This window comes from Leptosomus discolor, chromosome 16 (assembly GCF_034619465.1).
Source record: "Leptosomus discolor isolate bLepDis1 chromosome 16, bLepDis1.hap2, whole genome shotgun sequence".
Classification (NCBI taxonomy): Eukaryota; Metazoa; Chordata; class Aves; order Leptosomiformes; family Leptosomidae; genus Leptosomus; species Leptosomus discolor.
Window position 1 is genome coordinate 3,839,401 of NC_141406.1, and position 12,225 is coordinate 3,851,625.

Consider the following 12,225-nt stretch of genomic DNA (forward strand, 5'->3'; position numbering starts at 1 on the left):
CGAGGAGGAGGCACGAGGGCGGCTTTCCAAGGCGCTGGTCACCCCCAGCACCCCGCACCGCTTGGCAGCGGGGAGGTGGCGAGCAGCTCTGGCGGTGTCTCTCCCGTCAGATGCCCTCAGGTGGGACGCTGGGCTCTGGGAACTGCTCTCAGTGTTGGCTTTTAGCGGTGTCACAGCCTCATCTCCCGGGAAAAAGGGAATATTTACTTATGTAAAAAGGTATCGGGCGTACGCTGCGTGGAGTCCAGAGTTAAAGCTTGTCAGTCAGGGCAAACAGATTTTTGCGTTGAGCTGCAGGAAAGCAAAGTGCCTACGCTGCGTTATTGCCATTCTTCTGAGAACAAAGAGGGTGACCCAGGGCTCCTCTGGCTGCCGAGCGCCCAGTTCAGCAAGTTTGAAGAAGCGCTGCGGTGTTTCTGAGCTCAGCCCTTCAGATAAAACCGATTTCCTTTCCCTTGGCGAGATGTTTGTAGCGTCTCAGTGAGTCAATAAGTTGTGCATTTGAGGAATGCACCTCACAACTGTTAAGGTAAGCGTTTAGTATGGCTCTGCTGGAGGCAATGAGACTAATTAGGTCTTCCCAGGTGACTTAGAGCTGCAGAAAAGCACTAAATGAGATACTGAGCCTGAAATACCAACGGGAGGCGTTTTCATACGGAGCGGGATCCTGGTTTTGATGGTTCCTGCATGCGAATCTCACTGCAGGATCTGGATCTCGGTCCTTAGTTTTGTAGCAGTGCCTAGTCAGGGGGTTAACCCGCGCCCTGCCAACGCGAGGCACTCCTCGTGGATTTGGTTCCACGAGAGCTGCTCTCTCCGGGCGTGGAGCGACGGCTTCACCCGGCTGTGTGCGGGATCACAGCACCGCGGGGGTGCTGGTTCAGAGCGTGGAGGAACAGGGAAGTCCTTTCTGTACTAAATTTTTTATATATATATATATATATAGGAAAGAGTCCGTTCCCCCCCGGCTCCTCGCCCGGGGAGCTGCGGCACCACCGCGTGTCCGTGTCCGGCGTCACGGGCGTTTCACGGCAGATGGGGTCGTCCTGGTGGCAAATAGGGACAATAAGGGTCTCTGGAGGCCCAGGCAAAGCCCCCTGCCCCCCCCCCCCCCCCCCCCCCCCAACCCGCCTGAAGAGCAAAGCCCGGCGGGGAAAGCCCGACGCGTAAACCTCGGCCCGCCCTCCCGCCGGGACCGGGATTCGAACCCGCGACGCCCCGCCTCGCCACCTTCCGTCCCCAAGGACCCCCTTTAGGTGCCCGCCGCGTTCGCCGGGTGGAGGCGTTCCGGCAGTGGGGCGGCCGCCCGGAAGCGGAAGTGGCGGCGCGGGTCCTGGCGCCGTTGCCGAGCGCCGGGCGGAGGCGCGGGCCCTCGGCGGCGGCGGCGGCTGCGTCCCGCCGCTATGAGCGCGGCCGGGTTGGTGTCTGCCACGCCGCCGGCCCCCGCTCCGCCTGGGGCGCCCGCCACCGCCATGCCCCCCGGCCCCGAGTACTACGAGGAGGAGGAGCTGGAGAGCGCCGAGGAAGAGGACGGCGAGCGGAGCGCTCGGGCCCGCGACTCCGATGAGGGTGGGTAGCGTGGCGGGCTGAGCCGGAGCGGGGTGGAGAGGGGCCGGGGAGGGGCTTTGGTGCCCTGGGAGGGGGTGGGAGAGTGGGGACTGGGGCAGGGTGGAGAAACGGGGGTGCCTGGGGTGGGCTCTCACCGGGTTGAAGAAGGGGACCGCTGCGGACCGGAGCGCTGGGGAGGGTGGAGGAGGGTGTTTGGGGAAGAAAGGCTTGGGTCGGGTTTGGTGGAGAAGTGGCCTGGAGCAGCAAGAACACGCGAAGAAAGCAAGGGCCTGTTAGACTGCTGGAGTTCCCAGGTGGAAGAATAGAAAAGGGAAACCGGTGGAGGGGTAGGACTGAAGTGGTTTCCGAGGTGAAGAAGAGGCAGTGCGAGAAGGGAGAGCACCGAGGAGGGGGGACTGAGTGTATGGGACAATAGGGTAAATGTAGTGGAGAAATCTGGTGTAGGAAGCTTGGGTATATTTCTGTGGTGCGAAGGGGGAAGGAGGCAGTTAAGGTAGAAGGAAGGGTGGACAGAAGTGAGGGAGGGCGAGAGGATGTTAGAGGAAAGAGGGGTTTTGTAGAAGAACCAGGAAAGCAGTGGAGAAGAGGAAATGGAAGTGAAACCCAGTGAAAGCATATCCTGGGGTGTAGGATTAATAAAATAACAAATACGGGAGGTCAGGAATGACCCCTTGACAGTGTGTGTTGCTCGGTCAGCAAGAGTCCTCATCTCCATCCATGAATGAGGTACCAGAGCCAAACCTGTAGATCCTTACAAAGGAGGACAGCGTACTGGTCTGTGGGGGCTCTCCATGGCTGCACACCAGCAAACTGAGTATGGAGTCCTTTATGGTCACCTAGACATCTTAAGTGTTTTCTGGTAGTTAAAACTTCATGGTTTATCTTTGGTGTGTTGAATTTTATCTTGATACGTGTAAGCTTAAGCCATTTCTTTAAGAAAAAAATCTGAGAGGGGTGTGATTTTTAGGGACTGGTGTCCCCTACCCGTATGTGGGGCACGTAGCTGTAGTTCAGGCTTCACGGCTGTACCCTGCCTACCACAGCTCCAGCCTGGAGACACTGACCCCTCCTTGGGGAGGAAAGGTAATTAATTCTTGGCTACCCGTGTCTTGTAAATAGAAGTCTGAAAAGGCATAGCAGAAAACTTGCAGTCCCGTGCTGGTTTAATGTGTTTGTAGTTTGTGTTGTTTAGTCATAAAACTGTGGCTGTCTCCGTGGTGGTGCTGGCCTTTGGTGTGTGTAGCTGTTGAAGTACTTCTGGGCGACGTGTGGCTGAGAAGTCAAGTTCAGATCACAGCAGGTCTGTTATCTTTAGCAAGACCTTTGTGGTCAACCCTGACAGCATCTCGTCATAGTGTTTTCGTTCAGGTCAAGATGCAGAATCAGTTAAAGCCGTTTCAGTCATTGTCCTCCATATATATTATGTCATGGTGAAACTATAGGAAGAAGTCTGTGAAATAAATGTTTTTCAGAGTCTTTCTACTGTTTCTGTCTTATCTTTGTGTGAGCATTAATGGAGAACCTGTTGTCTTAGACTGGGAAGAAATTACCAGACTATCTGACGTTGAAGTTGTTTAGACTTGATGTAGGCTTTGTTGTAAAAACCGCTGGAGGATTTACGTGAGTTAACTTGCAGTTATAGGGAAGAGATGAGATGGCTCATTTCAGTTTGGAATTCATCTCTCCAGAGGCCTACCTATTGTCTATTTGAGGGTAAATTGCCTGAGGTTTGGGGACTTTGTTTGTTTGTTTTAAAGTAATTTACTACTGTGGGTTTTTTTAAATACTACTTCAGTTCTAACAAGTCGTTCTTTACCTCCTGCAGACACTGAGGATGCCAGTGAAACTGACCTGGCAAAACATGAGGAAGAGGACTTTGTAGAAATGAAAGAACAGTAAGTAACCCATTCCAATCAAAAGTAAGGTAGTGCTCAGTTCAGTGGAGTTGGTTTTGGGATTTTTTTTTTTTGCATAAAACTTTGCAACGTTTTGGGAGGAGATTGGGGTTTTTAAGTGCCTAGCCCAGTGTAATAGCTAATGAGTCCCTACACTTGGAGTTCTTCTCTCCTCACTTGCTTTCTCTGCTGTATATGTATTCAAGAAACGAAGTGCTGCTACTGTTTTGGACAAAGGAACAGGTATTGAGTTTCTGAGAGCAGCCGAGTTTTGCTGCAAATGAATCCTGCTGCAGACAGGCCCTTTACATAAAATAGAGGGTCTGCTTTGTAGAAGCCAAGCAAAAAATCCCTTAGTGATAGAACGCTGGTCCTGCCAAGACAACAGGCTTTTTGGAGGCTTGAAATAGTTTCCCTCCATGTTCAGGTGTATTTGCAGTATTTTGTGTTCGTGCTTACTGGCAGAGACATTTTGATACAGGTCGGGAAGACTTGGCCTGTTAAACCGCAGGTGGGTGGTAAAGGAAACGCAAGTTTGCAACAGCAGCAGGAATAGACTTTGGGGTTTTTTTATAATGCCAAGATCTACGTGAGGAAATGCCTTCTGTTTTATAATTAGGGAACTGATAGACAAATATTAAGACTTGACAGAATTATTCTGTTGTAAAGTTGCTGGTATCTGTAGATCGAAATGTTGGTTTAGACTTCAACATGTAAAAAAAAAAAAATCCTATTTTACCCTGAACTGTTCCCAGAATAATTGGTTTGGATGCATTGTAAAAGAAAAAAAATAAAGGGGTGGCAGGGGCTTTAGACAGTGATAACCTTTCATTTGAATAATATTCTTTTAGTTGTTGTTTGTTTGTTTGTTTCCTGAAGTTCTTCTGAAAAGTTTTTAATTCCTTGTAACTGTGTTGTAACCTAAGCAGGCGGTGAAATGAGCCACGTATACTTGTTTTTCAAAGTGGAGTTGCATGTTCTCTGTCTTTGCAGGATGTATCAGGACAAACTGGCGTCTCTTAAGAGGCAATTACAACAGTTGCAGGAAGGTAAGCTTTGAAGGAGGGAGCTTATTTTTTTTCTAAACAACTTTCAGCACTTTTCAAAGGTCGTAGAAGCCTGAGGGTTTTGAAAAATGTGAGCGACATCCTTCACTGAGTGTTGGCTCTCAGTCACGCTGCTGAGTGAAAAATGTCAGCCACTTTCCGTCCTTTTTCCTTCTAAACACTTGTAGTTAAGGCTCGGTGTACTAAAGTGTTTCTTAAAAGGAGTAGTCCACTTTCTGAAAAAATGGGGAATGTGTTTATCAAAATAAGCAAACTGGAATTGTAGTTTTCTCATTTCAGATACTAGTATTTGTGTTTGAAGTGGCATATCTCTCCTTGAGAGAATTTAATACTTAGGGAGGGGAAAAAACCCAACAGTGAGAATCTACAATTTATTTCAACTAGGTACTCTTCAGGAATATCAGAAAAGAATGAAAAAGTTGGACCAGCAGTACAAAGAAAGGATACGGAATGCAGGTAAGCTGAATTTCTTTAAGATGCAACACACAACATAAATTTTCAGGTTTTATAACAGCTGAAGAAAAATAATGGTAGTTTTGTCCTTTAAAGATAATGAACTTGCTGGAGCAAAGGGCTCTTCTGCTTCCGAGGGATACTGTTGGTTTTTTTGAGAGTGCACGAAGCGTGGTGGCATCTGTCTTGATTTCCCCCCCCCCCCCCATCATCAGCATTGTTTGCTGACTGTTTCCCAAACACCAATAAACAGTTTTAGTCTTCACTTGTGTGAAATGGCGCAAGTAAAAAAAAAGACTTCATTTTTATCTGGCGCTGTGCTGAACTTAGCCTCCTGCTTCGGGTTGGGTTTTTATGCAGCTTGTCCGAAACCTTCAGGTGCACCGTTCACTTCGGCTTGCAGGAGCGGCGGGTTAGGACTACGTGCTTTCCCAGAGCTCTGGTTTGTGCCCTGGAGCAGTGGATACAGAGGGTTTGCTGCACAGACGGTTCCTCTGTACAGTTGTGAGTCGAATGGGCTGCCTGTGCTTCGAGTGCTGCTCTGTTTCAGGAGTGAAGGCCCAAGCTAATTTTTCAAGTGCCTGGCTCTCGGCCCTTCTGGGTAGCCTTTGTTGTGTTCCTGCAGAGAAATGGCTTGGAAATCAGATTCATTTCCTTTCCCTCCCTCTTCTTGTTTGTTCTCTTTCCAGTAGCTTCTTGGATACTGAAGCAGGGCCTTTTATAGAAGCTATTATGTGGAGGTAGGAGATGTAGCTGTTCTTCCTTTAGAAAAGGTAGATGAATCCGGTAATGCTTGGCCCGTTGCTCTGGGAAGTGTGACAGAGAGGCAGTGGCAGTTGTAGGATGGCTGATGTATCCAACCTTTGATGAGTATAAATCGTGTCTTGGGATAGCGAGGGATTTGCTTGAGGAGTTTAAGTGAAGTTGAACTGCTGCTTGTTGACAGGAATCTGTCTTCTGAGATGAATTTCGTGTACGCTGGAGCTGCCTTCTGGCAATACTGGGTTGTTTTGATAAAATTAGGACTAACTGCAAACTCGTATTCCCGGCTGGCAAAGAGCGGTGCTGCAGCAACACCTTTCTTCCACAGGAGGGCAGGTGGTGATAACGTTCAGCTTTAGGATAAAACAATCCAGCTGCCTAGTGCTGCAGGAAGAATGGTCTTTTTTCTGTTTATCCTTCCCATGTTGAGGTTTTGGGTTGGTTTTTTTCGTTTGAAAATTCACAGATATTAAAGTAACAGTTTAGATTTGCCTGTACTTGATTACCTCTGTAATGCTGCTTCCATGCTCAGTTGGTAGAACCCTTTGCAAACAGAAGGTTTCATTTTTATTGGGCCATTATCACCTTTGGTATCTATAAAGCAGTACAGCATTGCTGCTACAGTCTTCTCCAAAACATATTTGAAGCTCGTGATCTTTACAGAAGCTTTTGCTGTTTCAGGTATTGCCAAAGCTTAACATGCTGATGAAATATGGTGGCTTGAGGACTGATCAGGTGCTGTAGTTTGCTTTCCTTGCCCCTACCTTAAGTAGAAACTTTGGTTTGGGCGTTATGTCCTCCAGGAAACACAAGGAGGGTCCCACCCTGCTTAGTTTTGAGCTGTTAGGAATTGCACAAACATCAGTAGCAGGGCTGTTGCATACCCAGAAATCCATTTGCCTTGTCTGTAGGTCTGACTCGCACTGATCATTGCCATGTGTTCGAACTTAGCCTTCAGTGATACGTAACCATTTCCTTGCCTGCTTTCTCAAGCATAAACAGCCTGAAATCAGAGACATGTGAGTTGAGTAGGTGAATCTTCTAGCAGCTGCAGAATTAGTTCTGAAAAGGCCATTGCTGAAATTCATGAGGTTGGCTTAAACTGTGTATTTTTGCCAGCCATGCATTCAGCTACATGTTTCAAGCTTCTATCTGGGAAGATTGTTATCTAGTATTAATTGATTGTAATTAAACTGGAAGAAAGATGGACTACATGCTTAGTACTGCTGGGAATAGTAGCTAAACTGAGTAGTATGGAATACTGCTGTGTAAGCTTTGTAAATCTGCTTGACAATCTGTAGAAAACCTCAATTAACAATGTATTTTTGTGGAATTGTTTTCATAATAGTTGGTTTATTTTGTGTGAAACTGTGAAGTGAGAGTAGAAGTTGGATAAGTGCGTATGCTGTTTGGTTCAGTGCCTCTCTTGGCTGCGATATTCAATGACTTAAAATGTTAGAGAAGTCGTTTTGTGTATCTTTGAAGATAATATATTAAGTCTTTCTTGTCTTTCAGAACTGTTCCTCCAGCTGGAAGTAAGTACTCTTCATTTATCTAAATATGTGTTAACTAGATGGAAGAGGTTTAAACCTCCTATTTCATCTAGTACTTGTGCTTGTTTTCCCAGAAGACTTAGAGACATTTACTTCCTTTAGGTATGTTGTTACCCTTGAGATGTAGTACAGCCTGCTGTTGGTATTACTTCAAGTAACTTCTGGACTTTGTGATTAAAATAGAATGAAAAGAAATATGTTCTCTTGGGCTGTTTTATGCTGGCTGTGCATTTGGCTTGTTTAAAAAGGTTGTTGAAGGTGATAAATGACAGTACTGTTTATAAACCTGAAGAGCTCTCTGCTAGAGACTTGATATGTTACGCAGCATTAAAATATTTTTAAAAATAATTCTTTTGCCGATATAGTACTACTTAGTCATTTTTAGATGGTTTTCTGTTGGTTATGAATATTGATAATTTTAGAACTGGCTACAGTTTTGAACTGAAAAGCTAATCAATACAGCAGTTGAAAGAAGCTGTTGATATCATTGACTTGAGTCCTTGGTTCCTTAGTTAACCTATTTGTTCTTTTGGTTTGCGTTAGACAGACCAGGTGGAAAAAAATTACGTAAAGGAAAAGAAGGCGGCAGCGAAGGAGTTTGAAGATAAGAAAATTGAGCTTAAGGAAAACTTGATTGCAGAGTTGGAAGAGAAAAAGAAGATGATTGAGAATGAAAAGCTAACCATGGAATTAACAGGAGGTAAAAGCCAGGATAGGCATCTGTCGTTTGTCTTATCCACTCTGCTGATGCTTGGGAAAAAAGATCTAAAGGTACCAGTGCTGCTTTAGACAGACAGCTAGTGTGAAGGCTGTAAAGCTTTCCGAGTGCCAAGAGGTGTAGAACACAAATTGGTGGTCTTTTGGTGGAGAAAGCAGCTCCCGATAGAATCCAGTGACCTGAATTACTAACAGGTATATCTCAATAGTGCCAGGGAAGCAGCAGAGGACCTTATATGCAGGGAGAGGGGCTGCTTTAGCTCCTGTGACCTGGCCATAAAGCTGTTGAGGTATGCCACAGTACTGACCTAACTGGCGGTGCCAGGCTGTAAACTGTGTCCTCTTTTTCTCCAGTAATAGGTGGTCAAGAAGTTGAGGAAAGGCAAACCATAAAGGTTGAAATATGCTACTTAAAGCCAGAAAAATAGATTTGTGAGCTACATTTGTGTCCAGACTCTGGAAAATGGACATTTAAATGGACAGATTTCTTTCGCAAGACCAGTTGGTACCCTTGGTGCCTCGGCAATGCTCTTTGCAGTAACTGACACAGTGGAGTAAGTAGAGGGGTAATTAGCCTCCTTCACCAATTGTGTTGCTGTGGTACTGAACAAATCTGATTTTCATTCTCTTCTTAAGCACAACTCCCTCGCTTCATGGACAGATAACGTTAGTTGTGTTGCTGAGGCCTGTCCATGAGTTAGACCTTTTATATCTTTCTTGCATAGTATCTACAGAAGCCATGTAAGCTAATATTTAGTGTTCAGAAGCGAGAATTAAAACCTGTTTGGACATATTCAAGAGTGCTCTTGAGTTTGTACAAGCTGTTAGGGCTAATCTGCTCTGGAAAACAGCTTGAGCTATGCTGTTTCCCTGATCTCCTTGTTTTGTTTGTTTGTTTAAGTATGAAGCCTAGTGTGATCTTCCAAACTGTGCCTTGGCCTTAACTTTCCTATTGTTATCCTGTGCCTGTGACTGTTCACCACTAAGTTGGGATACAGTACTAATCATGTAAGCAGATTTTCATTAGTGGATCAGGATCTGACTCCATCTCACCTTTGGAAATCTGCATACCGATATTCCAGGAGTCTGAAGGAATCCAGTTTCTCTATCAGTGGGACAGCTGTTAATATCAGGATTTGGATTTGCAGCGTTAAAGAGAGACTAAGGAGGGGTAAAAAGAAGTATGTAGTAGTCTGATTTAGGGACAAGATTAGTCCTCTTCAAGGAAACGTGTCCTGAGGAGATGTTTCATCAAATACTACTCTAGGAAAAGGCATGTAAGCAGCTGTGGAGAAGAAATCCATTCTGTGCACGTTAGCCCTCCCTTCCCTCCTTCCTTCCGGGCTAGCAGAAGTGCAATGTGACTTTTAGAAGCAACAGGGTTTGTTGTGAACACGTACTGGAGGCTGGGAAATAAGACCACTGAAACTGGTGTGGGCTTGATGGTTTTTAAAACCTGTGGAAGTTCATCCTTACCAGGATGCAAGTTAGCAACCTGACGGGTGGGCTCGCCTGTGAGCGCGGGGAGCGCTGCAGCCTCGTGAGGTTGCAGTCGTTGCCTCCTGTTCTGGAGCATTGTGTAGCGTGGTTCCTGACTAGTAAGCCTCATGTAAGGCTGTGTTTCAGGTTAAATCTCTTGGTGCTTTAGCAGCTCTTCAAAAATTCCTTTATGAAGTTTTCATGAATCTCTTGAGAATCTTAAAGTTCTTCAGATGTTTAACAGTAAATGTAAGACTCCGAAACGCTTGGTTTTTTCTGAGAATTTGTTTGGTGCTGGCTTTCAGCTGACTCGTCACCATTTTAAGATAAGAATGCTAAGATAAAGAGAGAAGAAAATTGATCTCTCTGCCTTATTCACATTTTAAGCAATATAGAGAACAGCTCTGTGACAACTCATTGGAAACTAATTTTTAAAACGGAGAAAAAGCCTTCTCGACTGGGCTGCTTATCGCCGTGAGTAAGTGCTTCAGACCCCTCTTCTGAGGCTCTTGTAAATCCGTCTTAACAACTGGGAAGAATGGCTTGCGTTCACCACAGTGAGTTATGTTGTTAGTGTCTGCAGGGCTATTAATGTTCAGTGGTTTTCAAATTCAGCTTTGAATCCTAGAGACAAGGTTTCCTTTGGCGTACGCTTGGTGGGTGGCACTTAATTTATTTTTTTTTTTTAAAGCTTTTATCATAGTATTTGTTCTCTTGATGTGAAACATGGTCATCCTTGCTCACCCTTGAGATAAGGAGGACGGTAATTTTGGTGTATTTTGAGCAGGCATAGCTGCTCAAGGTTTTAGCACCTAGAGGGAGACAAAGAGGCTTCGTAGACTTCAGTGCTTCCTAGGCTGTGATTTAGGTGCGCTTAAAGATGAGTGAATAATTCTCAGCACGTAGAAAGAGAGGTGAGATGATGTGTTTAGCGTTTAAGATGTGGTCTCTTGGTTGCCAATTCAAGATATCTTCATAAATTAAACTCTCACAAATCATTCCTTAAGTAGTTCTACCTGTAGACATTTGGACAAACTTCACATAATTACTCGGTGATGAGACTGGTTTTTAAATTCTAAACAGATTTTTTTTCTTTTTCCCCCCCTGCATATGCCACAACTTATTTCCTGTCACCTGCTGCTCTGCATGTTATTGGTCAGGTTCATTTCATTAATCATAATTTGAAACATTTTTAGATAATCTGGACTTAAATACTGTTTGTGGTTAAAATTACTCTGGCAGACTCGTATCAGTCTTGACTGCAGCAATTATCTGTTTTCCTTTGACAAAGCCATTTGTCCAGCTTGAAGAGAAGACAAAGAGCAATTGGTTTGTAGCTGGTCTCTTACATGATATTAACTATTGAAGTTTTGTTAGCAAAGAACTCCACGAACTTTGCTTTTTAAATGATCTGTTCAAAATGCAGACAGTATTAGCATTAAAGACGTTTGCCCTGAATCCTTGCCGTGACATTGTGCTTGTTATCTGTACCTGGGGCGGTTGTAAAATGCCCCCAAACCACCTCTGCCCCTTCCAGCCAACAAAAGCTGTAACCATGGCATTGCAATGCTGCTACTAAACAGTGACCTAGTGTGAAAGGGAGCTTGTATTCACCGTCAGCAGTTCCAGCTTGGATGCTGGAAGCTATCACCAAAAAAAAAAAAAATCCAATTTTCCGTATGAAAGAGGGAAGATTATTTTCCTTGTGCCTTGTGTAGAAAGCTGCTGCTTCTTACTCCTTTCCCTCGGGTCTTATCAGCTCTCCAACTTCATTACTCTACAGATTCAATGGAAGTGAAGCCTATTATGACAAGGAAACTGAGGCGACGACCAAATGATCCAGTTCCTATCCCGGACAAGAGGAGGAAACCTGCCCCTGATATCCTTTTATGGAGTCATTGGAGGGTTATTGTATTTGGGGCCAATGTGCTGCCTGCATCTGTGCTGTTTTGTACAGGAAGGAAAATGGAGTGAGGTGCTAGGATCAGATTTTAATCCAGGAAATACTGAAGCACAATTTGTCATGTACAATACGTGATTAAACCGGTATAACACACCCAGTCTTTGGAGATCCCTCGGTAACCTAACAGGGTTGTGAGGTAACTTCATATATTTTTTTGTCGGTGATAATCATTTGAATTCTTCAGGCGATTCTTTTCATGAAGGAGAAACTTTTAAAAGAACATTATATATAAATGCTGAGGTAATTGATGCTGTAGATAGTAAATGGCTTTTTTTGCGTGAGCCAAAGCTTTTCTCATGTCAAGATGTGACAAAACATTTGCCAGAAAGATCATGTTTGTCATATCAAACTAGCTTTTCCATTTCTGATAGAGGCTTCAGATCTCTAATCCAGAGAGATGCATAGCAAAGGCAAGGAGTGCTAGATTTGTTTGGATAAAAAAAGATGAAAATCCATCTTTTCTTTTTATATATCACGAGAGAGAGAAGAACATGTGTGTGTAATCCTTTTCTTCTGCCTTGTTGCATGTTTCTTATAATTAAAATGTTCCTTGGCTTCTGGAAAGATGTTTTTAGCTCCTCTGTGATGATAGGCGCTTTTTCTATTTGTATATTAAATTCACCTGGAAAGGAAAGCAATGATATTTGCTTTGCAGAGGCTTATTATTAGATTCCAAACTTGTATGGCTTAAATCAGATTAAAAAAACTTACCTTATGACTTCTGAGTGACTCACATTTTCCAAAGGCAATATCAAACCTTGAACTTC

At 44.6% G+C, this 12,225-nt stretch overlaps 1 protein-coding gene across 7 annotated transcripts in view; it reads left to right on the plus strand.

Annotated features, from left to right (window-relative positions):
* The first annotated feature begins 1,403 nt into the window (after positions 1 to 1,403).
* Positions 1,404 to 12,225, plus strand: part of SUDS3 (SIN3A corepressor complex component SDS3) — a 68,079-nt gene continuing 57,257 nt past the window's right edge. For all 7 annotated transcript variants that reach the window (XR_015183919.1, XR_015183921.1, XR_015183920.1 and 4 more), the window contains exons 1-7: positions 1,404 to 1,569; positions 3,395 to 3,464; positions 4,458 to 4,513; positions 4,916 to 4,987; positions 7,262 to 7,281; positions 7,843 to 7,999; positions 11,279 to 11,374. Coding sequence is in view for 4 of the 7 variants with exons in the window: in XM_086473951.1 (XP_086330077.1) it covers positions 1,404 to 1,569; positions 3,395 to 3,464; positions 4,458 to 4,513; positions 4,916 to 4,987; positions 7,262 to 7,281; positions 7,843 to 7,999; positions 11,279 to 11,374 (637 nt within the window). In the remaining 3 variants the exon portion in view is untranslated. The remainder of the gene's footprint in view (positions 1,570 to 3,394; positions 3,465 to 4,457; positions 4,514 to 4,915; positions 4,988 to 7,261; positions 7,282 to 7,842; positions 8,000 to 11,278; positions 11,375 to 12,225) is intronic.